This window comes from Haemorhous mexicanus, chromosome 4 (assembly GCF_027477595.1).
Source record: "Haemorhous mexicanus isolate bHaeMex1 chromosome 4, bHaeMex1.pri, whole genome shotgun sequence".
Classification (NCBI taxonomy): domain Eukaryota; kingdom Metazoa; phylum Chordata; class Aves; order Passeriformes; family Fringillidae; genus Haemorhous; species Haemorhous mexicanus.
The window spans coordinates 22,947,846-22,975,519 of NC_082344.1; the positions used below are offsets into that span (position 1 = coordinate 22,947,846).

Sequence of the window (27,674 nt, forward strand, 5' to 3'; positions counted from 1 at the left end):
CGATCCGCAAGGCTAAAGCCCCGCAGTCCGGCGGGCGGGGGCCGCCTGTCCCTAGCGCTCCGCCCGCGCCATTCCAGCACCGCTGGGAAGGCCAGGGGCGCCGAACCCCCGCCAGGAGCGCGGAGCCCACACCGTGCCCCGGCCCCGGGGAAAGGAGATTCCCGATTCCCGGCCCTCCCCGCGCCCGCCGGGGGCCGGGCCCGCCCTGCGCATTGGCCGCGCCGCGCGTCACTCCCGGCGGCGGCGGCGGCGGCGGCAGCGGGGCCGGGACTTCCTCGTCGCCGCGGCGGCAGCGGCGGGGCTGGCGGCGGTGAGTGCCGGGGAAGGACGGCTCGGCCCCGCGGTGCGGCTGCTGCCGCTCCCGGTACCGAGGCCATGCGTGGGGGAGCCGGGGCTCGGGCGTGGCGGAGCCCCCGGCGCAGGACGCGCCTCCCCAGCCCGGGGCGGCCGCGGGGCTGCGGCAGGAGCCGCTGGGCGCCTCTGCTGCTGCTGCCGCTGCTGCAGCATCACCTGGCTGCGGGGTGGGCACGGGGCTGCTGCCGCTTCGGGGTCCGTGTGTGCCCGCCGGGAAGCGCCGCTCTGGGCGTGGGAAGCGGCCGCCAGAAGCCCGGGGTGTCCGGGGTGAAGGCAGGGAGCGAGCGGTGTTTTTAGTGGGGTTGCAAAATGGAGGTGATGGCGGGGGGGTTGTCGTGTTTGATTTTAGGTATCTCTTTTTATGTGTTTTCTGTGGGGGCATCTCCATCTGAGGGTATGCGGCTGTGCAGTGGAAATACTCTGCTCGTGCCTTAACTCATTTGCTGCTGCACCTTGTATTCTCTTGCTCTGTAACCTGCTTTACATTGGACATTGAGTTGGCCTGAAACGGAGGCAAAAAGAAGAAGAAAGTGGGCTTGGAGGCTTGGTGGCAGAAAGAGGCAGTAAATTCCGTCATTGTTGAGCAATGCTGGTAGAAGAAACACATTCGTTATCTGAAATCTCATAAACAAGAGGGAAGGAAAAACTTGTTTATTCACGCCTTGCCAGTTGGCAGATCTCTTTGTTTAGAGAGCATTGAGCCTTGAGTGTTGTTTGTTGCGATCGTGATATTTACCTAGGTGACTTCCCCGGAAAGGGCGCTGAGTGGAAATGGCTTTAGAATATCTTCCTGTGATTTTGAGGAGAGACTATCTTCCTGTGATTTTGAGGAGAGACTCTGCATGACATGAGAGCTTTTAAAAAGAGAGAGGAAAAGAAAAAGGAAAAAGACAAAATGCGTCCTGTCATGATCATACATGCAGTGTTATTATTTTACCAAACCACGGGGGCTGTTTTTTCACCAAAGGATATATACTTAGTATGTCAGCAGAACCCTATTATAGCAGAGGGTGAGTCTTCCACCCACAATAGATTTCCTCAAAATATTCCTCACAGTGTGAGGTTTTCCTAGCTCTGGCTGTGCTATGTACATCCTTCGCTGTTTTGATGATGAATTATTCCTGGAATGTCAGAGTCTGAGGATGTGGTGTTATATCTTCCCCTCTCCTTTTTATGTGTGGGGAATCTCTGCAAATGCCTGGCTTTACTGCATTGCATCTGTTCATATCTCTGAAACATGAATGCAAGCTGGCTGCGTTGGGATTTCTGAAGAGCAGGAATAGGTTATGTGGTTGGGTATTGCAGTTCTTGTGCTTTTTGCAATCCATTTTTTAAGAGGAACTCTGAACTTTAATCCCTAACTGATGCATTTAAGAAAAACCCTCTCTCCCCTAAGGGTTTGCTCTGCGAAGATAAAAATTCAGCTTTTTTAAGGGGTATTGAGCTGGGCATTAGGAATATTAATCACTTACAGAAAATTTCAGATAAGTGAATATAAACCATATGCTTAATCCATACATGTGTATGTGCAGGCACATGTCTGTTAGTGCTTGCCTACACCAGAAACTTCTTATGTCATTGTTTTAGTATGAGGAAGGTATGCAGTTTGTAGAGGTAGCTTGCAGTGGCACATGCACTTTTACTTCCTCTGCTACTGTCAGAGAAGAGTAACTGCCTTAACTGGATTGGAAACAGAGTGTGAAATTGTTATTTAAAGTCTCCTTGTGTTTCAGAACACAGCTCCTACTTGAACATACAATGTATTAAGACCTCCGGCGTTGGTTTTTTTGTTGTTTTTTTTTTTGTTTTTTTTTTTTTTTTTTTAGGAGGAGAAAAAAAGTCTTAAAGTTGTGTTGTTAAAAATGTCACCAAGCCATTTGAAATATTTAGCTGTGCCTGTACACTCAAGTTGTGAGTGGTTGTGTTTTTTGCTCTGCTCTCCTCTGGAAAGTGTTGGTCTGTTTCTGTGAAACTGAGCTGCACAGAGATTTATTGGCAAAATGTTGGAAGATGGGGGTAGATAGAGATGGCATAGTCCATAGAGATGATTTAAAATGAACTAGTGAAAACCAGATTTACTATATCTGGTATAGGGATAGTTAAATATGAGGAGCTTCAGAAAATCTGGCCTGTAGCATGAATGGAGGGTTGAACTCTGGAGTATTACCCTAGTGTTTATATGGATTACTGGGAGTTTGAACTCCTCCTGTTTCAGTAGTGTTGTCTTAACTGGAAGAAAAACCCATCTATTACCAATCACATCATATTCCTTTGCCCATTAGCAGAAAATTCTTGTGTGGAATATGAACACAAGGAAAGTAATTATTGTATTTTTAGCATTTTTAAAATGCTAAAAGAAACTAGCACTAGGGAAGATGACTGTATCCTATAGGGAGCAGACTGTTGAGGTACTCTTTTAGAAGGTATCCCAAATTAATATTTAGCTCATGTGGTACAATGTCATTGTAGTTCAAGTCACATACTGGTGAAATCTTTTCACCTTAGAGGCAGTATCTATTTATCCTAGCAGGTTAGGGATCCTTGGGTCTTCAGGGGTGCTGCTTGTGTCTTTGTAACACACAGTTCCCCAGGCTGAGAGGAATGGCAGTCCCAGATTTCTGCCTTTCCAGTGTTAGTTTTGAAACGATTCCCTGCCACCTTCAGGGTGTAGCTCATGCATTTTTAGTTTGGGTTTTTTTGGTGGTGTGATAGAACATGAAGTTCGCTCTAAATGTAGCTGTTCAAGCACATTTAAAGCACATGCACACACTTCAATTTTTTCGTGTCCCACGGCATTCCTATTCTTAGCATAGCCAGCATAGAGGGTGTCTTCCATCAGGCTTTTGTGCTTAGGGCAACCAAACACAGAGTGTACACCATGACTGATTTAACCAGAACCTTGTATGCTCCTGCTTTTTTAACCAGGCAGAGCCTTGTTAAAGGCTCCTGCTTTTTCCTCTGCATGCTTTGGAGCTGGCCAGTGATAAGCCCGTGTGGGTGTGAATGAGTTGAATTATGCTGCGAAGGAAGAAGCTCTGCTAGAGATAAATGGGGTCCTGCATTGCTTTAAAACACCTAATAAGAGATCCTAGGAAACAGTTTGTGGTAGGAAATTGCACCACTGATGAAGTACTAACTGGAAAATCCAATCCTCTCCTTTCCCCTTCCAGCTCAGTTGTGCCTCAGTGGAAGTGACCACAACTGACAGGCAAAGGGCAAGAGACGAACACCCGTGTCTTAGGGCTTAGATTAGGAAAGGCTTTATTGCTAATGCCTAGAGCTTGAATTAGCACCAGGTTTTGGAAACAAACCAAATGCACGTGTTTCCTGTCAGCTCAGAGTGGGAGAAGGAATCTTCAGCACTTCAGGGGTTACCCTTTGCTTTTCTGTCTTGTGCTATGTTAGTAAATGCTGCTGCTGCAAATTGCCTTAGCTAAAACTTGGCATGGTGTGTTCTAAGACTTGATGTCTCAGGTCTTTAATTTTCTTATCTTTCTCCTTCCCTTTGCAAAAAAAACCCAAAAAACAAAAAACAAAAAAACCAACCAAAAACCCAAAAAACAAACAAACAAAGGAGTATTACTAAAATCTTTCACGTGCTTCTTATGGAATACTGTTTTATTCCCCCAGCTTTTATGCATTCGCATCCTGTTGTCTTTATCAAGTTCAAGCCTAGTATTTCCTTTTATATTGCTATATTTTTTCCCTTCCTGTGTTACCCCACTCTGAAATCCTTGACTTTCACTGAGCACTGCACAGAAGATAACTCCTGACTGCTGGCAAGTTGCAGCAACGTGACCTGTCCATTGCTGTCAGGGTCAAGCTGTCAATGTGCTGCTCCACGTGAGCTGCTGCTTCTTGTGTAATTCTTGCTGCAATTCAGGGCTGTGTGTGTGCTTCACTGTGTGGCTCAAGTTCAGTGTGTGTGTGTGTGTGTGTGTGTGTGCATGCACAAATTTAGGCTGCAAGACTGTGTTCAGTTGAGCAAAGTACTCTTTAATCTGTTTTTATCAGAAATAACACATTTCTGCATTGGCCAGTACACCACAAATACCTGTTTTATTCTGTTCAGGGCTAGTCTAACCAGCTTCGACGTAATTTTTAAAGATTTATGTAGAAATGGTCTCAAATGTGACGCTCTAAAAGTTCAGATTTGGACCTGTTAGTCTGAATAGCATTACAGTTGGTTTGGGGCATAGTTTGAGATTTGGTTTTTGAAGCAGAGTAATTTTGCAGTGTAAGAGCTCAGTCTCCTGGGTTTCAGAGCATTTCCACTGCCTTGCAGATGGAGATGGCCAAGGCATGAAGGTGCTGATTCAGTACCACAGCTGAGCTGTCTTGATTACTCTTTGTCTGCGTAATGGTTTACTGACAGTTCACAAACCTGACAGTCATGCAGGAAATGCCTTTTCTGGTTGTTTCCACCTCCTGCTGTGAACAGCTGGATCTCTATAGGATCATTTGTGGTGTACTCGCTTCATTCACACTCATTTCCCTGTTTCTCTTGCCCAGGAAGGATACATGATTTGCTGAAAAGAGAGAAAATGCTATGCTGGGGCTACTCGTCTTATGGACAGCCTGGGATAGGTAGCAACCTCCAGGTCATCATTCCTGAACCACAGGTGTATGGGTTCATCCATGACAGAAATGTCAAGGAGGTGGCATGTGGAGGAAACCACTCTGTGTTCCTGTTGGAAGGTGGAGAGGTGTATACCTGTGGCCTGAACACCAAAGGTCAACTGGGGCATGACTGTGAAGGAAGCAAGCCAGGTAAGTCTGCTTTTTATACACGCTTCAAACTGTCTCGGGGCTGGTGGGCTGAGAGCATTATGAAAGCTGCTTTGTGCTGATTGCTGTAGAGCTGGAGCAGCCAGCAGAGCTGATAGTCATGTCACAAAACACAGTGGTGATGCTGAATAACACTAGCTGGCTCTGGAAAGCTAAAGCTGAGCAGCAGGGGTGAGGAGACAGGTCTGCTCACTTCGCCTGGGAAATGCATCAAAACAGAGGCGAGCACAGATGGTCTCAGGGCAGATTTTGTTATCTGGCATTATGTTGTCCCTTTATAAAAAGGAGGAGAGGCCCATGAGTCACGAGTGTCTTCTGCTTTGTCTTTCCAATTGCACTGCATTGTTATGCCCACTCTTACTCAGCTGTTGCTGGGAATTTTCTCACTTACACCAAAGAGTACAAGTGGATCTGCGTTGAGTAGATTTGTGGAGAACAAATTTGTGTTTGGCCAAGAGGGTTTGTAAATTTTGTTTCCTCCTTTCAGAATCCCTTGCAACTTGTGCCTTCACTTCTTTATGCTTTCTTAGTCTGAAAGAAGGTCACTCCAGTGTTGTGTTCCCCAGACTCACAGTGCATCTTTTTCATTGTCTTCTGATGGACAGAACTCATGAGTGCTGAACTGAGGCAGCTACTTCCTCTCCTTCCCAGGGTGAGGGAGTGCTTTAATTGTAAGTTGTTCTTGGAAGAAGCCCTGAAGCCTTTGTTCTGGACTCTTTTGAATGTTGGCTTTCCAGTTTACGTTCCATTATCTTCTTGGTTTTGGCATGTGGTAAAGATACAGGTATTTCTGTTTCCATAATCTAAAAGTCCTGTGCTGTGGGTAACTAGAGCAAAAATTCCTCAGACTGCAGGCTGCTCTCTGTAGGGCTTGTGTCTTCTCTAGTGTCACCTATTATTGCATGATAGAGAGAGGTGTATGCAAAATATCCTCAGTTCCCCATGCAGTATGTACAAATCTGACCTGACTGACCCTATTGCTCCTTTCCTCTGTCAGTGTCTTTAGTCTGTCTCTCTCAAAATGAGTTGGCAGGTGTTGGATGCTGGATGGCCAGGGTGCTGGATTAGAGGAGTTCACCTTGAATCTGCCCTCTCTTGCTTTTCCTACAAGTAGTTTCTAGACAATTACTGAAAGAGATTGGTTATAGCAGGCGTGCTGAAGTCCTCTCTGTGCACATCTTCTGAGGAATTGTAAATTTAGGCCCTAAAATAAATGAGATGCTTGGTAAAAGGAAGCCAAGCTTAGTGAATATTCAACTCAAACTGCTGAGGATACTTCATCCTGCAAATCACCCAGCTCTAGCTCAAGACTAGTGCAGAGGCCCCAGAAATTCAGTGCTGTTTGGAGTGCTGCAAAGATGTTCTGAGAAACATCTTTAGGCTATGCTCCTGTTATACCCATAAAATTAAGCAAGTGTAAGCTGCTGGTGAAAAGGGAGGATTCACAGCAAGTAGATCAGAGCTGGAAAGGGACTTCATGAATCCTGAATGCTGAAGTGTAGACCTCTCTCAGCTAGGTAATCCTGCTTTCAGCTAGACCAGTAGAAGAGGGCCAGTCTCAGCTTCTGAAATAGAAATGAAAGGTTCTTTGTGTTTGATCCCAAGTGCCCTTCCTCCACCCCTTAAATTAGGGTCTGTCACCAAGGTGTGAAACCACATCCCAGTTATCCTACAGGGTTTTTTTTTTTTTTCTGAAAAAGGTTCTGCAGTGCTGCTCTCTGAGGAGCCTGTGGCCATCCCAGAGAAATGGTGTTTCAACATAGCATTACTGGCTGTGGCTCCAGTGGGATTTCTGCTGGCTGGGGCAGGTGGGAGGGACGTGCTGTAAAGCAAGGAACAGCTGCTCTTTTTAGCTTACAGTGAGCAGTCACAGCAGCCTTTATGGTTACAGTAAACTGGGGGAGAGCCCCATTACACTCTCCTCTGTGCTTTGTCTTGCAGCACTGGGAGCTGAATTTCTTAGCTTTCATTTGCAAATGGGAATGAGAAGAATCAAGCCTTCCTCTTTCACCCCCACTTCCTCTGCATGGGATAAAGATGGTATAAACCTTATACCTTCTGTGTAGAAAGGCCTGTTGAAGATGATCTTTTTTGTTTTCCATTGTTGTGGGCCTGTGAATGAAGCCATGCCTGATAGGTGATGAAGATGCCTGTGTGGGACACAGGGTCCTGAGCTGTTGGAAATGGTAGAGAAGACTGTCAGGAGGAGTCTGCAGGAGAGAATGGGAGAAATGCCAGATCTGGGAGTCCTGGAGCTGCATCTCTCCAGCCTCTGCTGGACAGGGCAGCGTGGGCTGAGGTCTCTTGGTTTTCCTGCCCTGTGGCTTGGTCCTGTCAAGCCTGTGAGGGCAGCTGCAAGTGGGACCTCTGCCCACTTCCACTCTGTGGAAGTGAGCTCCATCTCCTGATGTAGGAGGCTGTGACTCAATACTGACTGTCCCTTTCAGGCAGCCCCTGGGGAGCCTCCTCTGGACTTCAGAAATGCTTTCCATGGCTTTACAGAGTGCCTTGGTTGTGTTTGAGAGTAACACAGAGACACAAAAATGTGCAGGTGGTTTTGAGCCTTGTGAAGGCTGCATTGATTTCCTAGGAGTGGAGTGATCCCCTTCCTGCTGCCTAGGTCTTCCCTGAGAGGAAACTCCCTTTTATTTCTCACTATTCCGTTTCGCTTCTCATTCATGCTGCTCATGTTTGACATGAAAATGTCAAACGGTGGTGCAGAATTGTTTCAGCAATTCCTCTTGGAGGAGCCCTTTAGAGGGCACCTTTTGAAATGAAAGAAGACATGTTAATTAAAAACTGTGTTTATGGTCACATCTGCTGGCCTTGTGGATGTAATGTGGAGAGGGGGATAGCAGCTGGCAAAGTGATTCTCATGCCTCTCTACAGGGAACAGAAATTACTGGGGGAATGCATGCCACTGAAAGAGCATAAGTCAGTGAGGGTTTATTTTCTGGAATTGCCCTTTCCTCTGGATATTACATTGAGGTGCTAAAATTAATATTTAGAATGCCTAAGAAGTTTAGTCTAAAATAACATGCCTTTTGACTAAATGCTAACTGCTTCTAAGTGTTTCAGACTCTCTCCTTTTGATAATACCAGGGTGATACCAGGTGTGGCACTCCTTTGGCTCTACCACAAGCCATTTTCTGACATTGTCAAGCTGCTTACCAATTCATTTTTTCTTCATGGTGATTAGCAAGGTACTTGAAGAGTCTACCCCTCTTAGGGGTGGATATCTGGCTTTGTTAATACTTACCTGATCATTTTGCCTCGCTTCTTTTTTTTTTCCTTTTCCTCCCAGAATCATTCTGTAGTTTGTGTCTCTGCAATCACTTGGCAGGGATGCTGAAGGGCAGGAGTGCTGTTCCAGCGTTCTCTCACCATGACCATGATTAATAAAGCTTCTGTCTGACCTGCCCTAATTCTCACTTGTGTTCTTATGCCCTTGAAGTCTCCAGAGTCTCTGACCATGTCGTAGGAGAAGCAACTTGGCAATTTTGGTAGTGAAGTATTGAACCCGCTGTTTTGCAAAATTAGTCTGAGTTTGCATTGATTTCCTGAAATTTATCAGATGATAACATACAGTATGTCTCTAATGGGAAGGAATAATTTTGTACTGCAGTAGTTTTAGAAAAAAAAAATTATTCTTCATAAGTGTATCTAAATCTTGCCTTTTTCAGTCCTGGAATTTCTCTTGGATTGATTTTCTTCAGGTCTGCCATGATGTCTTGGCTCTCTGTGATGATTCTTAGATAAGTATTTTATCTGAGTCTACATGCTGGAGAACAAAAGACAGGCTGAGGTACCTAAGGAAAAGGCTCTTTTGGGGTCTGGATGGAATTACAGAGCATGAAACAACTAGCTGGTTGTTAGTAGTTTGTAAAGCTTTCAAAACCTGCTCGAGTCTGAGATGTGAAACTTGTTCTCAGCTCTAGAGCTGAGATCTGTTCTGTTCAAGTCATTTGGACTTCATTTGACTTCTGCTGGTGAGAAAACCTGGGCTTTGGTTGCTAATGTCTCAAGAGAGTTACAGAACAATGTCTCAAGCCAATTTTGCCTCAAAGTTTTTGTCTGGTAAGATACAGCAGACAAACCTATGATTTTTTTTTACAAAATTCCTTGTCTGGATGCACATTTGCAGGGGAGCACTGCCTTTCTGTGCATTGTGGAATCTATCTGCTCATAGCTGCTGATAGAGATATCATCATAATGTTCATTCTCTTTCAAAAAGCAGGAAAAAACCACCACCAAAACAAACAAACAAACCAACCTAGGTGATCCACATCTTCTGGATTTCTCTGAACTGGGTGGCCTTTCTTTTCAGATGTTAGTCCACTCGTCCTGAGCCTCAGCACAGGATTACAGCAGCAGAGAGCTCAGTGTTCAGGTCAGGGCAGCATGCTTGTTAGTCATAAGCCCTGGAACAGCTGAGAATTTAGATGTGCCACCTGCTTGGAAGGACAGTGTGTGTGGATCTTCCTGTTTTAGCCTCTTCCCGGTGGGTGAGGAGTCAGCCACGAGGTCCTGGTAGCTCTGGAGGAGAGGTGGCAGGGCTTGTGTTTGTCATGAGCAGGTTGCAGACAAAGAACTGTGCATTTTTATGTTTCAGCACTCATTGTAAATGTTGGGGTTTTTTTTTAAAAAAAGGTAAATAAACTGGCCACCCCTTGCAGAAGTTGGGTATCTTCATTTGTACTCATCCCTCTTGCTCCTTTGATCGATCCCAGGATCTGACCGAGCTATTTCAGGTTGCTGTGCCTTCACTCCTGGCTGCAGTGGATTTGCTTTATGGAGAGTCAGTTTCAGCTGAATTGATGCCATCTGGGCTTCAGAATGATTTTAAAATTAGATGTCAGAATTTAGAATTAACCTGATTTAGAAACAATTGGTCTTGGTTGAATGAGAAGTAAAGGAGGTGCTTTCCCTGAGATACCTCAAATATGCCTGTGCTGTCTTGAATTGGCTGGCTGAAGGACTTGAATATGCCAGATATTTATAGTGGGGGTTGTTTTCAAATTTGTGTGGTCTTGATCATGTGAACTGACTTGTGCCAGTATTTTCTGAGACTGTAGGACTAGGAGAACCTACACTGAGGAGAGAGAAGGCTCTTAGGAGGGCCTAAACAAGTAAAAAATTGATTTCTTGGCTGAAGAGAAATCTACTCAGCACCTAAAATGGCTGTAAGGTGTTCTCAAATGCAACTCTGTGTCTCATCTCTAAATACACATGTATTATTAGAACCACCAGATTCCTCTTTTGATTTCATTTTGCTGAGAGGTAGAAACAAGGATGAGCCCAGGGAAGCAAGATACTAGGTTTTTTTACAGTCAGGATGATCTGTTGTTACAGAGGACATGAGAGACAGTTTTAAAGCTTCTTTACGTCAAAGGCAGAGCTGCAGTAAGAATGACCAGTTTTTTTGCCTTCTGAATGGGGGTTTGTAGGGCAATTTGGCAACCTGAAATTGTACTTACCTCTGTGGTATTTGTTACTTGTCACTCCTGTACCGTGTATACCCTTCAGAGGCTTTCTGAAGGTGCAGCTGAAGTAAAAGCCTGCCAGTGAAGTGAAGGCTGCCTGCCTGCCTGGCTTGGAAGGAGCATGCAGCCTTGGCACGGTGTGTGGCACTAATGACTGCCCCCTTTCCTGCACCATGCTGAAGCTGCAAGATGTGTTCAGGATAAAATGGGTTGGGTAGCTGTGTGTGGTGAGCTAAAGGAGAGGACAGGGAAGAAGCTGGAGGTGATAGATGCAAGTTTTCTGAATGCCCCCACCTTTTTGTAGTCAGAATAGTTGTTTGTGCTGGACGAAAGTGATGACTTTGTTAAGGTAAGTATGGCTGGGAGTCACAGCTTCTAGGAGAGATTTGAGTAGTTTGGTGGCTGTTGATTTTGACTCAGTTATCTTCAGCCAGCCCAATATTCTTCCTTAAGCTGTATTGGAAATAAGACCTTTTGCCAAAGATCTGTGTGAAACTTCTTATCAGAAATCAAGTATTTTTGGTAGCTGAAAAGAGCTGGTAAGACATGCTCACTCTCTTCAGCACCTGACCTGCCTTTTAAACAGCTGCCTGCCTATAAAAACTTACCAAAAGGAATCTACAGATGCTCATATATTTTCTCAGAATGCCCAGTAGATAAAATTAATTTTTTTAAAATTGTTTATGTGGACTGCATCCTTTGCCTCCCCTTTTCCAGCCACCAAGCTTGTTTGCAGTAACATATTTTTGAGCAATATTTGTGAAGCTGATGGGAGTGCCTGTGAAAGCAAGGACAGAGGTGCTCTGCTGAGTGTGCACTGTGCAGGTGTGGCTTTTCAGAAATATGGCTTTGTCTTGCTTCCATACAGACCACAGCAGGATTGAAATAAATGGGAACAGAGTGAGGAGCAAATCAAGTGCTTTTGAAAATTGCATTACTCAACCAAAGCCTGGGCCTGCCACAAGTGGGACTCTCAAATGTCACAGCTTTGCAGTGGGTAGTACCAGCCCATCAAATCTGGCATCTAGGCACCCGTTTCCCTGGTTCCCTCTTACACTTCTGGTATCCATCCTCAGTCTGTCATGCCAAGGTTTAGTGCATCCTGCCCACCTTGCACTTGCTGCCTTGGAGCTGTGGGGTTTGCTGGGGTGTGCCTGTTGTACCTTGGGGGTTTCTCAGTAGTCATGGACCAGTCACAGCTTCTGTGCTGCCTGCCAGTGGCCAGCAAGCCTGGCTGAATGACCACCTTTACAGCTCTCTGCCATAACCTGAGGAGGAAAATGGGTCTCTTTGGATTTTCTGAACATAAGTTTTCCTTGTGTTTCTGCAGCGACTCATGGTGGTTTATTTCTTTGGAAGAACTATCCTTACTAGTTTACCTCCAGGGTCTCAAGGTGGATTTTTCCCTCTGCCAGCTGATGCTTGCCAGACTGGAGCCCTCTGTGCCTGAGCAGCCCTTTCCAGGAGCCCTCTCCAGCTGTCTGTGCCCATGCCAGTCTGAATCTATAGCTCCTCAGAGAGGCTGTGTCCTCTAGACAAAAGGCAGCAAAGTGGGGAGGGATTTCTGTCTGTGCCTGAGGAAGGGCTTTTCTTCCTCAGGGTAGGTGTCTGCTCACAGCTGTGAGGGGGAGTAGCTGGCAAAGCATATGTGACGTGACACCCTGGGATGTCACAGGGTGGGTGGCCTCTCACTTCTTGCTCTTGCATTCCTGCCTTGACACGACCAGAAACAGCCTTAGAAAGGGAAGGCAGTGTTAATAACTGAGCCAGCCTCTCTCAGATTTTAAGACTGTAAGTAGCCATGCTAAATGAATGAGTGAGCAGTGCCACATGTATCATGCAGGTAAACCATCAAGAATCACTAGTGTCCCTGGATGAAAGGCAACTGCAGAATCTTTTGTTGCTTGTAACTTCTCAGCCTTGACCTATGGACTGTGTTTCCACTGCTGTGATCAGCTGTGTTCTGGGGGAGTGTCACCTGCTTTGGTCTGTCCTCTGTCCTTTGCTGTCTTCCCCCCACACTTACTTTTTGTTCAGTGAGTCTACTCACTGCTTACATTTCCTCCCTTGTGGCCAAATTATCAGTCTTATCAGTTTCAGTGCTGCTGTTGTCTGTCTCTCTGATCAGGCTTTTCTTCCTAGTGCTCTGCTTTCTGCTGCAAGCATAGCACCATTCAACGAGTTCAGGAAAGGAGGGCCTCAAGATTTGCAAACTGGACTTGTAAAACCCAGCCTTCTTGATGGATATGGTAACTTAAGGTGTTGAAAGTCAGAGGATGTTACATTTTGATGTCAACATTGCTTGCTCCATACTTCAGAGGTTTTTCCCATGCTAAGAGAGGTTTGAGCATGAGGTGCACAGCTGTGTTTAGGTGAGAGCAGCAGGCAGGTAGTGAGGATAGCTGTCATGTAGTGGGGATGTGGGCTCCCCATGGGCTTTGCTCTTGTAGTCTGGTGCTGTGCAGGTGCAGAGCACAGCATTTCTCACACCCTTGTGTGCAATAGTGTCACATAATCTGAGCACAAGATGCAACAAGCATGTGATGCCTTCTCAGAGAGGCTCTGCAAAGAGCAGGGAGGTGAAATTGCAGGGCTGGTGTCAGGCAGGGCCGTTTCAGCTGTCTACGTGTTGTGTGTCTCATCTGCCTGGCCATGCCAGAGGCTGTAGAGTCACCGAGGTGTGTTCTTGAAACTGTCCAACAGCCCCAGCCTCCTCCCTGTGCACCTCCCTCTGCTTTTACTGCTGACAAACCACAGCCTGCAGAGGTGGTGAAGCCACAGGAGCAGTTTTAGCTGGCTGGGTTAGATTATGTTTTTAAAAAGCACATGACAGCTTTGCAAAGTCTGTGTTTAGTTGAAGTGGTTTATAGAGTCTGATTTCTTCATCCTGCTCCAGGGCTCCAGGTGTTTCCTGTGACAGCTGGAGTGTGGGATGCCTAGGTGGTCAGAGTTGAAAGTGGGCAGAGGGAAATCAGAGGGTCCTTCTTGGGAGCTTTAAGGGAGAGGGGAAGGGGCAGAAAGGCCTTGGCAAACATCATGATTTCCCCCTCCCCAGTTACCAGTTTCCAAGTGGCAGAATCACACTTCCACTGGGGATGATGTTTCCTGGAAAAGCTGGTGAGTGTACTTGTGCTGCTACTGGGTAAATAGCTGGTATGTTACTGCTATTTAACTGATAAAAACTGTGAATAGCTAGGACATGGAAGTTATGCTGACAAGAAAAGGAGAAACTTTCATAAGGGGAGGAAGATACCTTCTCTCATAGTGCTCTTTCAGTTGCAAGCATTTTGATTGTTGCACATTGGTTTTCTCTTTTTCCAGTTTCTTTAAAGCACTTAGACATGTTTTAATATTCAGCTGCTTCTATAGGACTGAAATAATGAAGCTCATCACAGCCTAGGAGTAGAGCCATGCTATCCATATGCAGAAATGTCTTTGGGATGTGCCATTGGAGATGGGGAGTCAGCTGAAATTTACTAATTAGTGTATAAAAATCTTGTCAGAGCATTTGATAGATCCACTGTTTCTTACTTGCTTTTTGTACAGTGGCTTAGTAAAATGGTGGTGACTGATCAGTTTGGACCATGATGTTTTTCTGATTTTCTTGTGGTGCTCGTTGAAGTCAGTAGCAGATTTTTATGGAGTTTTTGGCTGTTGAATCATGCTTCCCTGAGTGCTAATGCTGTTAGTGTCACCTTGTTAGAGGGTTGAATGTGTTGGTGCAATTCATCTTCAAAAAGAGAGAACTCTGCTCCTTTCCTGTAAGAATTAAGGCTTTTCAGTATTCAGAGAGTAGAATGATTATACAGGTGAAATTTAGGTCACTCTTGGTGTCTGATTGAATATTCAGCTGCCTTGTGCATTGAAACATTGTATCTCACACTTCTGATTTTTAGATCTGGGCTGCACAACGCTCACGCATCCTCAGTGTGGATGTGGATATTAACAAGCAGGGCAGTGCCAAGAAATTGGCTCATCTGTCCCTCAGACTTGCAAGCTGCTAGCATTTAACCCAGAGGAATTTCTTACCTTAGCTTACCTGTTTCTCTGTTCCCTGTGTTTCTACCATCGTCTCTTATCTGGGCAAGGTAAAGGTGGTAAGACATTTTTGAGAATCTGTGAGCACTTTCCTTGCAGACACCAACAACAAAGAAGAGTAAATGCTCTGAGTTGCTTATTGTCAAGCTGGGGAGGCAGTGAAGAGTTTTGACCAGATGTCCAAGCAGACTGGAATCACTTGAAATGCTTCCAAGACACAGCTTCTTCTGACCAGAAATGCAGATTTTGCCACTGAAGGTGTAACCTCAGGGCTGTTTGTTTCTGTGCAGTTTCCAGGCAGTAGAAACCATCTGGTGCTGTTCCTGTACATCCTGGTACACATATGGCTGAAGGATTTTGCCCCATCCTCTAGCAAAAGCCTGTCTTGTGAGCAGCTGGAAGCTATGCATAGGCAGGGTGTACCAACTCTCTGATAAAATTACTAGGAGTACAAAAGCTAATTAATCATTCATTGCCTGTGCATTCTAATTAGAGCAGTCTAAGTGAGTGCTTCATGCTTCTAGCAGTTGCAGGCACTGAAGATCCTGTATAGCTTTCCAAAGATGTAGGGGCAAAGGATGGGCCCTGTTTTATAAATAGGGAAGCTATGGACTGATGGTGGGCTTGTCAGGGATTTTCATTCTTGTCCCAGCCTTACTGCCATTCCCAAACCTTCAAGCTAAATGCACTGATTGTCAGAAAGTTGAGTTCTAGAAACATACTCCACTTAGCCTCAACTTTTGCTGAAAGCAAGAAAGCACAAGAGCAGTCCTGGGGAGCAGGCCTGTCACCATTCACAGATGGGCTGTCCCGAAGACATTTTGCCTCATTCTCTACTGCAGTGTGTTTTATGAAAAGATCTAACAGGGTTAAAACCAGAAAAAGTCAAGCCTTGGTATACCTATTTCTGTGGAGATTGACAAGTTAAAGTGACAGAAGAGAGAAATCAAAGCTGGACGTCCAGCAGATATGAAGAACTGATAAATTACTTCTAAGCATTGGTGCTGTTTTGAGACAGCTGACAGCTTCAGGAGGAAGAGTATTTCAGTGTCTGCTTCTTGGAACTTAGGAGTTTTTGTTTGTTTTTTGAAAGTTTTATGAGGTGTTGAAACACTGTATTGCATACCTGCTTCAGCCCTTCCCTGTTGCTTTCAGGGTTTTGTTCTGCTTAGCTTTGTAGATAATTGTGCCTGTTAAGCCCCACTTGACTGGTTTTATTCATCAATTACACAAGACACAATACCAGGAATAAACTTCACCTTTTGTACTCTTCATCTCAATGCAGTGGTACATCTGCTCTTAGGAGTGAATAATGGTGCTTTGGAAGTTAAATGTATACCAACCACTAAAACATCTAATATTTTGATGGGAGATCAGCAAAGAAGTAGTTGTCAGATAGATGTTTTTGATATCCCATGTAAGCTGAGAGATGGTGCATTCAGTGACTTGGCCACTGACAGTGACCTGGGACCTTTGTTGGACTGCCTGGGCAGCCTGTGATCCCTGGAGAAGGCTGGCTTTTTTCCATCTCTGGGAAGAAGCATGTCTGAGTGTATAAAACTTGAAACTATTTGGCATTTACATTTCTTCATGACTTTTCAGGCAAACTGCTATTGACAGGGTCTTAGGAATGTGTTGTGGTAAGATGGGCCATACATGCACCTTTCTAAAGGCAAAGAGCTTCATCTCCACGGCAGGCATGGGGTTTTTCTGTCTGTGGTTATGCAGTGAGTCCAGGTGAGGCTGTGCTCTGTTCCACTGGTGAGCAGTGCAGTCACTGAAGGCTTTCAGTGACATAGAGCAGCCTTTCAAAACAAGCTGGTATTTATTTGTCTCTTGGGATGGCACATAGAGCAAGGTCACATTTGTGTTGCCAAATTAAACTTCGGATGGAGCCAAAGGGGACTGAAAGAACCTGGAATTTCTAGACCTATTGGGTGTCCTCTCAGTGTCCCAGCATGTGAAGTCCTTGCCACAGCCACATCCTCAAGGTACTCTTTCTCTATGTGCTGTTCTGCTGTGGTCAGAATCCTGCCTCCTCCAGCTCCTGATGCTAATCTTTGGTCCCTGGAGTCTTCTGTCACCTCCCCAAGGTGCTTCAGTGATTCAGGGTCAGCTCCTGTGCAAATAAGACTTACTGTGGCAAGTACTGCTTTCCCAGGGAAGTGTTTTACATGGCTGCAGGCACAAAACAGTGTCTGCTGTGGGTGCCCCAGCGTCCCATGTTGTCCATGTTTGCTGTTTTGTCGGACTCATGTCCCCTGGAGTGTTTGGCAGTGTGCAGGGAGCAGCTTTGGAAGCAGGGCTGGCTGGTGACTTTGGGACCACTTTTAGGAGCTCAGGTGCACTGGCTGACAGCCAAGTCTCAGTGCACCCTTCCAGCAGGGGTGAAGTGATGGGTTCATAAATCAAAGGGTTTTCCTTGGAGAAGTGGATGGCTTTGTCCTGCTCCCCTTTTGATGGTGTGATCCTCTCCAACAGCAGCTTTAATTCTGGACCTTGAAGTTGCAGAAACACACCTGTGTGAACTCAGGGGGTGTGCTGGGCACAGTGCAGCAGGTAATGTTTGTCTTGCTGGGTGTCTGAGAGAAGGAGACCGGGGTCACATGTGCTGCTGGGACACCTTGTCTGCTGGCTGTCATTGACCTTGATCAGCCCTTACAGCTGCTGGTTGTTTAGAGCTCTCAGATAAAAATAGGCCCCCTCATTTATATATATATGTAAATGAACATGAACCAGACTGCCAAAGCAGTGCTATAGTTGGGTGCTTGTGGGCCCAAGTGGGAAGCTGTGTGTCTAAACTGAGTTACCACCCTCAAACCTGGCTGTGTCTCTGCACTGGCAGTGGGACTGGGTGAAATTAGTGCTGCTGGAAAGAGCTGCAGGACCAAGGGTGTTACTGGGTGGCAGGTCTCAAGCCCTCCTAGGATGTTTGTGTGCTTGTTACTTGTAAACTGCACCTCTGTTGCCATGAGGTATTTTGAGTGAAATGAAGCAATGTTCAGGTGGCATTTTCCTCAGCTAGAATACATATTTAAATAGTTGTCACCTTTTTCTTCAAAAACATCCATTAGGGATTTTTCTCCTCGTTTTCCCATTCTCAGACACAGAAGGCAAGCCCTCTTAGGGGTACCTTTTTCTACAGTCATTTAAGACATGTAGATTAGTTGGTAAGCAGGTTTTGGTGCTAAGTGTGTTAATGATTTCTGGATGCCTGTGATGTGGGGTATCTTTTTTATGGAATGCCATGTAATGACCCTTTCCTCTCATGTCCCAGCAAGGGGGATTTCAGGAATACTGATCACTGCCTTGTAGCTCACAGGGTGATGTCTTGCTTTATCCACCTGGGACACTTGTATTTGTTCAGGGAAAAAAAAGGAAAGCAACTTTGCTTCTGTCTGGCATGCCGGGAGCTTTGCCATCAGTTGTGTGGTATTTCAGTGTTTTATTGAAAAACAAGACTTTTTTTCATGCCCTTTTGTAAAAATTGTGTAATGAGTAAGATTTGGTTATAGCTGTTTTCAGAGTAGCCATGAAAGCTGCTTCAGTTGCCTAACGTGGTGTGATGATGAAAAGTCAATTGTGGGTTGTCTTCCAGAGGACTTGAGTGATGATTTATATAAAAGTTTTTATTCCTTCATCTCATTTTACTTCCTTTATGTGGTACTTTTTTTAAATCAATGTTTGACAGTGATAGTAATAGGTTGATAGGTTGAAACTTGTTCCAAGGTTAGCATGGAGGGCGTTGTAACACATACACATCAAGCAATAAATCAAGGTGAGGTGGATGGGTTGTGGATGACATCCAGCTTTGTGGATGACTCATCTTCATTGGACATGAGAGCTGTGGAAGGTCAAATGTTTTACAGGGTCTGCTATCTTCTCAGTGTTGGGTGATCCCTGAATCAAAACTGAGTGGCATCAAATCTGGAATAGCTGTCCCTGAATAACCTAATCAGTTTGCCTGTGTCTCTGAGGCTGGCTGCCATTGTGCTTGAGGCATGTATACCTGCCTGCCTTCCGTGACCTTCAAACCAGGCTTTCAGAAGAGCTCAGCAAAGACACATTTTCAGTAAACCTGCTGCTTTTCCTCCTGTAGGACATGTTTTAAAGCTAAACTGGGGATCAGGGCACCCACCGGAACGGCTCTGCGTGCGGATTTGTGCAGCCCTGTGTCCGTGTGTGGCTGTGGGATGAGTGCTGTGAGCAGAGACCTTGTCCCTGTGTTCCCACAGAGCCGATCGGGGCGCTGGCCGGGCAGCACATCGTGCACGTGGCCTGTGGGGAGTCACACAGCGTGGCCCTCAGCGACCAGGGCCAGCTCTTCTCCTGGGGCGCCGGCAGCGACGGGCAGCTGGGGCTCACCACCATAGAGGATGCAGTGACAGTGCCAAGGTAAGCCTTGACCTGGGTTGGCTTTCCTCAGGGAAGCTCCTGGGAGGGTTGCTCACCAAGGGTTGATCATCAGGGGTTGTGTTGGAACCCAGGAAATTCCTCTGGCTGCCCTGGAGGACTCAAGACCCTGGGAGGGGGCTCGGAGACCTTGGCACGGAGTCAAAACCACCCGTGCCTTCGATTTTAACCCATGGAAACAATTACCAACTTTGTGTGAAGATGTACAAGCCACAAAAGTTTAAGTAGAGTGATAGCTAATTTGTCACAGGGTGAAAAAGTAGAATTTTGGGGTTTTAGAATGGGGGTTCAGGAGGCAAGATGGAGGGATTTGGGCGTGTCCAGTCTTTCTCCTGCTTCTTCTTGGCCTCCCTCTTCTGCTTTGATGGTGGCACTTTTGGATTTGTTTACAAACTGTCTAACATAGGTGACAGGTATTGGAAAATTATTGTAAATAAAGTACATGTAGTTTTTAGTATGAAAAGATAACACTGCCCTGAGGGTGATCAGTGTGCCTGAACCCGACCTGCCAGACAGACCTCGGCGGGTTGGAGAAAAAATGTTATGGATAAGAAAAAAATAAACAACCTTGAGAATGGCAGCCAAGGAATCCCATCTTCTTCTTCAGTCTCAGGACTGGGAAAATGAGATTTTCTAAACACCTTGGGGTCATCTCGACACCAGAGACCTCGTCAGGGTTGCTCACTTTCTCTCAGTGTGGCAGGAATAGGGCCCTTCTCATGTTGGGGTGAAGGTGATTCCTTCTCCTCATCACTGCTGCTCCCTGAGCCCTGCAAGTCCTCAGAGGGTTTGGGCTGAACAGACTTTTTGCCTATGGATGGCTGAGGGATGGAAAAAAAAATTGCAGCTTGCTTAGCTTCCTCCGTGAAAAATGCCACAGTGTTTTGTACAGAAAAAGGAGGTGCATGAAAGAGTACTTAAAACCAGAAATGGTGTTTGTAGTTCAAGGTGTTTTATCATGCTGTGTTGACAGCAGATGCAGTCTCTCATTTGGTCTGCCGCTGCAGATCCAGTGCAGAGCAGAAGTTTGGGATGTGTCTGTAGGATGGCTGTCATTGCCAAAACGGTATTTAAACAAAGAGTTTCAGTGACAGAAGATTAATGTTTGAGCTGAAGGGCTCTGTGGGAAGACAGTCCTTAACTTGCATGTGATTCTGATAAAACAGGCAGAGAGAGGCTCCCATAGCAATGCGATAGTGCCATTTTAAAAATAACATTTTTGTGGAATAACTTGAACCTTGGACTTGCTATTTTCTGTACAAAGCACTGAAGAGGGTTTGTGCTGTAACTCACTGGATCTGCTAGGCCCATAACAGCATGAAAAATATCAGTGCCTGAAAAAGAAAAGTGAAAGAGACACCAAGAACCAGCTATTTTCACCATTTCCAGATGGTTGGATTCAGTGTTATAGCAGGAAATGTAGTTGAGTTACTAGTCAAGTGTCTAGAGGTCTCCATGGATTTGCATCTATTACAAATGGATCTGTATTGCCTTCAAGGCACTGTTCCTCAGTCTCAAACCCATGGATTTTGTGTGTGTTTACAACAGGTGTCTGAGTATAAATGGTAATTTTTATCTAAGGTGATACTGTATTTGTGGACACTTACTCTAAAATCTTGTTGTCATCTTTAGGTTGATAAAGAAATTGAACCAACAGACAATACTGCAAGTTTCCTGTGGAAATTGGCATTGCCTGGCTCTGGCAGCAGGTACTGTAACATCTGTTATTAATTACCAAAATTTGTGCTGTTATTTTGCACAGTGTCCAAGGCTGCATATTTCTGCATAATAAATCAAGGACATCCCATGTTCTGACTGCTTTTGGGCCAAATGGGATGCTATAAAATGGATCAGGTACCATGAATATTGAGGAGAGCTTTGCCAATACTGTGAAGAAAGAAAACATTACACACAGACCACCCACTGTCTCACTGGTGAATGATGGCAGGAATGCTTGAAAGCTTTCCATATTGATTTAGAAAAATGTGTGTAATTAATTTCTTTGTGTTGAAGTTTTCCTTGGCTGTTGCTCTTTTATGTGAAATGAGGACTGGTTTTGTTGCACTGTTTGTTACAGCAGTTGTATTTTGTATTTTGCACTTAGTTGCTTGTGTGTTCATTTGCCTGGTGGCTTCAGGCCATGCATTTTTTTTTTTTTTAGCAGAGAATGTCTCTCTTGATTTTGCTTTTTTTCTTTTCATCATGAGGCTTGGGTGGGAGCGAAGCCTCCAGGACTGTTTATTTTTAATTTTGGCAAACTTGCATTTCTGTTGGCTAACTTTCACCCACCATTCTCTTTCTTTCCTTGTTTCAGATGGCCAGTTCTTCACATGGGGGCAGAACAGCTACGGTCAGCTGGGCTTGGGCAAAGAATGTCCCTCCCAAGCCAGTCCACAGCGAGTCAAGTCTCTAGATGGGATCCCTTTGGCTCAGGTTGCTGCAGGTGGAGCCCACAGTTTTGCCCTTTCTCTCTCAGGAGCTGTATTTGGCTGGGGGAAGAACAGCTCAGGACAGCTGGGACTGAGTGATGAACGAGGTATGAAAATTCTGCTCCTAGGGGAAAGAAGGACAGACTCCTTTGCCTGGTGTCTCCTGTTGCATTGGCAGTGTATTTTTACTGAGTGGGTCTATAACACTCAGCAGCTCCTCCTGGGACGAGATGGCAGAGAAAGTCTCTGTCTCTACAGGCTTTTCATACTTAGTAGAAACAGAAACATGATTTTTTCCCCTTGTGGGTGTTCATTTAAGTGAGGAGGGTTAAAAAGAGTGGTCTTTCAAGTGTGAGTGTCAACATGCAAATATCAAAGAAAGCACTCATGTTCTTCCTCCCTCTTCTCAAAAATATTTTATTTGAAGTTGGTTGGAGCAAAGGCTTTCCCTGCAGAACAGCAGGCTGAACCTATCTCATTTCCCAACATGATTTTGGCTGGTGAGCAGCTATATGCTTCAAAATGATGGCAGCGCTGAATATCTCAGTACTGTAAAATGTTGTCTAGTTTATTTGTTGCACAGTCTACCAGACATAAAGGGCCAATGGTAGTTTTCTCAGGTGCTAGTCTGAAAAGCCAGATCTCTTCTGCTTGTTGTTCACACACTCTTAACTTTTTGGAATAAAGGGAATGGAAGGTTTTCTTTGGAGCTTCAGATCAGCCTCTTTATTAGTTTCTGCATAATTCCTGAGCAGATTTAAGTATCTAGGTAAGTTTCTGAGTGTAGATGTGATAGCTAGCATGCACCTAGGTACCTTCAACTGTCTGTAAAGTAGGGCTGCTTTAATGGAAGAGCAGCAGTGTCCTTTCCATGTAGATTGGCAAATAAATGCTTCTAATTAAAACAGAGCTGCAGTTTACATGTGAGAGGCTTACACTGACATGGGGCTAATCTTAAATGAACAGAATAGGCATCATCTTGTGGGATGGTGCTGGTCAGGGATCACATTCTGCTTCCCCCTCAGTGCCTGGCATTGTAGTAAATATGTGGTATTTATGGTAAGTGAATCACGATAAGACAGTGTGACTTACACTTGTCAAACATGAACAGCAAGGTCTGCAAACATGGGTATTCTGCAGCACTGTTATTATTAACAATTATGCTGTAGAGAGAAGTGTCATTCCTGTGATAAGAAAGATCAGAGTGCTAAAATACATAAAAAGGTAAATCAAAAATATGCTCTCAATTCTAAACTCATGGAAGTGTGACTGTTTTTCTCTCACTTCCCAGTAAAAAAGCACCTTACAAATCCTAAAGGTGAGAATCTTGGGAAATGGGCAGCTTCTATAGGTAGGAACCTGACTTTTTGTTGGTATGGAATAAGCAGTTGCTCCCCTTAATATCTAATTGTTTTGGGGTGCCTACTGCTCCTTGAAGTGCTTAGCATTTATTTTTACTATATTCATCCCTGGGAGACAGACTTTAAATGATTAGGGGTGGCAGAGTGGAGGAGAAAAGCATCACTTAATGCTTGGTAGTGATTAACCTTTGCAAGCAGGAGGATCTTCTGCTTAAAGGATGACAAGAGATGGAAAGCTGAGTATTTAAATACACATTGGGATTCAGCTTACCATGTGTCTTGCACAAGCGTCTCCCACGTGTCAGGGTTGTTCTATATGGAAAAGGTCTAAGTAAGGTTTTGGAAACAAATATCTGCAGTCATCCCTGAGGAGTGTGAAATGGAACATGAAGCTGAAGGTGGGTGTATCTAGGCTGCACTCACCATGTCTCCCAAACAGCAAGTGCATGTTGAATTTATTCAAGATAATCAACATGTGCACTCTTGCTCTAGACAACTTTGTTTGAGTCAGTCAAGCCTTTTAAGAATTTGAATGGAAAAGCAGCAGTGCAGTACTCAAGGCCATGTGGGGCCTTTTTCTCCAGAGCTGTTAAAAGTTTCCTTGTGCTCATGGACCACATCTGAAAATCAGACTTTCAGTGCTTTTCTGGGACATGCAGGTTTGTGTTTATGGAGCAGCTGATTATTTCCTTTGGCTTCGTTGCAGACCGAGAGTCCCCGTGTCACGTGAAGCTGCTGCGCTCTCAGAAGGTTGTTTACATCAGCTGTGGGGAGGAACACACTGCAGTCCTGACAAAGGTAAAGGTGCTGACCTGGGAACCCTGGCCACTGTCTCACCTGCCTGATGGTTTCACAGTAGCTTTCTGTGTAGTGGTAGAAAAACACAGATCGACTTACTGTATTCCTTCTGACCCCAGTAAAAGAAACTAAGTGGAAAGTGTAGCCTCATTGTTTATTCTGACTATCATTCCCAACACAGTCCTTTGCTAGTTTTGAAGATGAAGAAGTTAATAATCCATGGCAGCAAATAGCAAAACTCAGGTGAATAACTTCAAAAGAATAGCCTTGGGAGGAAAAAAAATTAACACACACACATCCAAAGGGGTGAAAACAGCATTTTGTTGGAAAATAGAGTAATACTGTGCATCAGAATAAGATGCAAGCTAAAATTAATGAGTGTTTAAATTTAACATTAGTAGTCACAACATTTACAAGAGGTTTTCAGTTCCAAACCTGCTGCTTCCTAGGGCTGTATAATTTACAGTCAGTGGACAGAGCTAGGGTTTGAAAGAGAGCAGCTCAGTTCTTGCCTTGGCTCTGCCACTTTGTGGTTGTTGCTTCCTGTTTTGGAGCTTCCACTGTAAAATGAATTAAACAACTGACTTTGGGATTCCTGTGGGGAAAAAATACCATTGTAGAAAACTAGTTCTGTAGGAGCTTGTCTAGTGTAAAGATAACCTGAAGGTAATTCTGTTTGTTTCTGATGGGTGGCAAGGTAGCTTATTTGAAAGCTGTGTTAGCAGAACCCAAGTTTCTTTTCTGAATCTTTTGAAAATCCCCATCAATCTCTGCCTAAGCTTTGGGTTCATACTGAAACTGTAGTCAGAGAGATCCTGCTGGGCTATGGGTCCCTAAATGGAGACTCTGCTGTTTGGTTTGCTAACAGAGTGGAGGGGTGTTCACCTTCGGTGCAGGTTCCTGCGGGCAGCTGGGCCACGACTCCATGAATGATGAGGTGAACCCCCGAAGAGTTCTTGAGCTCATGGGCAGTGAAGTGTCCCAGATTGCTTGTGGCAGGTGAGTCCTGTGTGCAGTCAGAAACTTCTCTTTGGTGGAGGTTATTGCTGTACTGAATCATGCAAACAGGGGGAAGTACTTCTGCTTTTGCATTCTATGTATCAAAGCTAAAGGAATTTAAATCTTACTTTCCATGAGAATTTTCAGACCCTTTAAATGAGATGGTTTTTTAATTGGGGTTGTACCCTGCACTCTAACCTGTAAAAGATACCTTCCCGACTTAATAATTCAGCAAGACTTTAGAGCAGAAGCCCCTTTGGTCACAAGTTTCCAGCCTCTTTAATGAAAAGTGAGTTAGCAGCACTGGTGCTGTGTGGTTGCCTTTCAGAATGTACAGGCTTAGCAAATGACTAAGCTGATCCTGCGAGCCTGATACCAGCTGCCTGTCTGCACAAGCTGCTCTTCGTCCCTTCCACCTAAAGGGCTCCATCCCACAAACTGGTGCCATCAGGTGGCAAAAACTGGGCATTGGTGCCCATGTAAAGGTGCTGCTTGGCACCAGCTTCTGGCCTAGGAGAAATGAGAATCAGTTGTAGGTTGTGTTGGTTTGGTTGTTGGGGTTTTCCCCCTTGGTTTTGGTCTTTGTTTTATTTTGGATTTATTGTTAAACAAGGCCCAAACTCTGTACCCATCTCTTACAGACATCACACTTTAGCCTTTGTGCCTTCTTCAGGAATGATCTATGCATTTGGCTGTGGAACAAGAGGCCAGCTGGGAACAGGGCACACTTGTAATGTGAAGTGTCCCTCTCCTGTCAAGGGTCACTGGGCAGCTCACAATGGGCAACTCTCAGGGAAACCTGGTATGTACTGTGCTGGATTTGAAATGGCAGATGGACATAAATAACTTCACCCATGGCTGTCTAAAGACATCTTAACATTGTTCTGTGAAATTTCTGGAAATGCCAAAAGAAACCCATCCTATTGTCCCCGATGCACTGTGGTAATTTCTGGGTGACCTTTTGCTCTCTGTTAATGTGTGCTATCTCCCTTTCTCTTTTTATGGCAGAGCTCAGCATCTGGCAATCTTGAGACTTCATGAAATTGTACTGATACTTTACTAATACTGTTCCAAACAATTTGTTCTCTCTTTAAAGCCCCTGTTGCAGTTTAAAAATGACAACTTTCCCCTCCTGGGTACCTCTTACGAAAGTGCTACAGTGCTTGAGTTCCAGCTGATTTCAGCAGGGCTTTCAAAGGACCCACGTGCTCCTTGTGGTTGTACTGGCAGTGCAAATGGGAGGGGAGAAAGTATAGCTAGGGTCTTACATTCATCAGCCTCTAACACAGCTGTGTCTTTCTCAAACAGATGCCTGTAAATACCACATTGTTAAACATATCTTCTCTGGAGGAGACCAAACTTTTGTGCTTTGCTCCAAATACGAGGTAAACCAAATGGAAGTATCGAATTTTCAAGTCTTCTCCCCTGTCCCAGCATTCACAGCACAGCTTTTGTTTTTGCTAAAATCTTCTGAAATGGAAGTATTACTTTGGACTCTATTCTGCCTTACAAACCTTACCAGCTCTGACAGTTGTTACAGGGATTTCCACCTTCAGTGGCTGAAAGTTGCCTTTCTTTAGAGGCACATCAAAGCCATTGGGAAGACACTGATTCCAGTTTAATCAGCAGGGAGGGGAATCCAGTCTTTGCAGATTGGAAGCAGGGGGCTGCTTTCCACCTGTTTCACTGGTTGGTGTATAGGACCATCGGCCCCATACAATGGGATTTTGTCAGTCAGTGCTGGATGGAGGGCTGAAAGCTGAATTGGTTTTCCCACTTCTTTTTTCTGCCAAGAAGTGTTTGGGATAAACCTTTGAGGCATGGAAATAGGTCTAAAATAACTGTACTAAGCCTGTAGTTATATATGACAGTATTTACAAAGGCTTTGGTACATCTAGGAAATGACATTTTGATTTTTTTATTTTCCTTTTTTAAAAATATATTTGAGGATCTTTTTTTCCCCTCAAACTTTTTCATACCTTCCCTTTTGGACTTCCTAGTAATGGCACAAAACTGCTAACCAAACCTTTTCAGAGACCACACTAAGGAAACTCTCAGTTATTTATTAAAACAGAGATTATGGATAGGAAGGAATTGTTTTACTGGCCTTGTCTTTGCTGAAATCTGTATCTTCTCACAGAATTCCTTGCCTGCTGATGATTTCCGGACCATAAATGAAACACGTTACACCTGTTTAATAAATGATGAAACTATAGATGTCTGGAGGCAAAAGCTTTTAGAAAAGAACAGTTCTAATTCTGTCAAGTAGGTATTGTGGCACTGGACAAGCCTTTTGTTGAAAGTTCTTTTGAAATAATTTTGTTGGCTTCCGTGCCATGCTTTCACTTGAAATTTAGCAACCTTTTCAAGTGTGGTTCTTGGTCGTTTCCAAGGGGAGGAGTTGCCAGTCACAAGGCTGCAGGTGAGAGCTTCTGAGCAAAACCAGAGGAATTTGAGACTGCCTCGGCATTACAGATGGTGGGTGGGAACTTGATTTTAAAGGTGTCCTGTATTGTGTGCTTAAAATTCATGAGAAGCAACAAGAACTTGTGAGCAGACTGATTAAGTTCTTTGCCCAGTGTGCCTGCCATGAGAAGGGCAGAATAGGTGGAAAGGAGGCACTAATTCCTCCTTTCAAAGAGGGACCTTACATGATCCTGAATGAAGTCTTGCCCTCTGTGCCTCTTAAGGGGTTATCCTGACATTGTTTCCCATAAAAGGAGGGGAAGAGAGATGAAGACATTTACTGGGGCATCCATTCATAACCTGTATCTCTGTTTTCTTTTCTCTTCCTGCTGCAATCAGTAATGTTGTTCAGATACTGTCCTCAGCTGCCTGCTGGAATGGAAGCTTCTTGGAGAAGAAGTAAGTGCCACATTTCCAGATGTATGGCTTTGATGCAGACTGGAATCCCTTTGCTTCACTCATTTCTCCAGTGGGATTTGATTTTTTTTTTTTGATCAGGCAGGAGATGAGGGCAGAGGATATTCCCTAAAGGGGTGGGGTGGTCA

The 27,674-nt window shown here is 44.8% G+C and overlaps 1 protein-coding gene across 4 annotated transcripts in view; it reads left to right on the forward strand.

The window, feature by feature from the left end:
* The first annotated feature begins 227 nt into the window (after positions 1 to 227).
* The window catches only part of HERC3 (HECT and RLD domain containing E3 ubiquitin protein ligase 3), a 44,698-nt gene continuing 17,251 nt past the window's right edge, over positions 228 to 27,674 (forward strand). For 3 of the 4 annotated variants that reach the window (XM_059844087.1, XM_059844088.1, XM_059844090.1), the window contains exons 1-11: positions 228 to 310; positions 4,867 to 5,124; positions 18,899 to 19,058; positions 20,709 to 20,785; positions 21,391 to 21,612; positions 23,573 to 23,664; positions 24,533 to 24,663; positions 25,305 to 25,465; positions 25,972 to 26,048; positions 26,804 to 26,928; positions 27,469 to 27,528. In XM_059844087.1, the coding sequence (XP_059700070.1) occupies positions 4,899 to 5,124; positions 18,899 to 19,058; positions 20,709 to 20,785; positions 21,391 to 21,612; positions 23,573 to 23,664; positions 24,533 to 24,663; positions 25,305 to 25,465; positions 25,972 to 26,048; positions 26,804 to 26,928; positions 27,469 to 27,528 (1,331 nt within the window). In that variant the 5' untranslated portion in view covers positions 228 to 310; positions 4,867 to 4,898. The remainder of the gene's footprint in view (positions 311 to 4,866; positions 5,125 to 18,898; positions 19,059 to 20,708; positions 20,786 to 21,390; positions 21,613 to 23,572; positions 23,665 to 24,532; positions 24,664 to 25,304; positions 25,466 to 25,971; positions 26,049 to 26,803; positions 26,929 to 27,468; positions 27,529 to 27,674) is intronic. The other variant, XR_009486164.1, reaches the window with a different exon arrangement.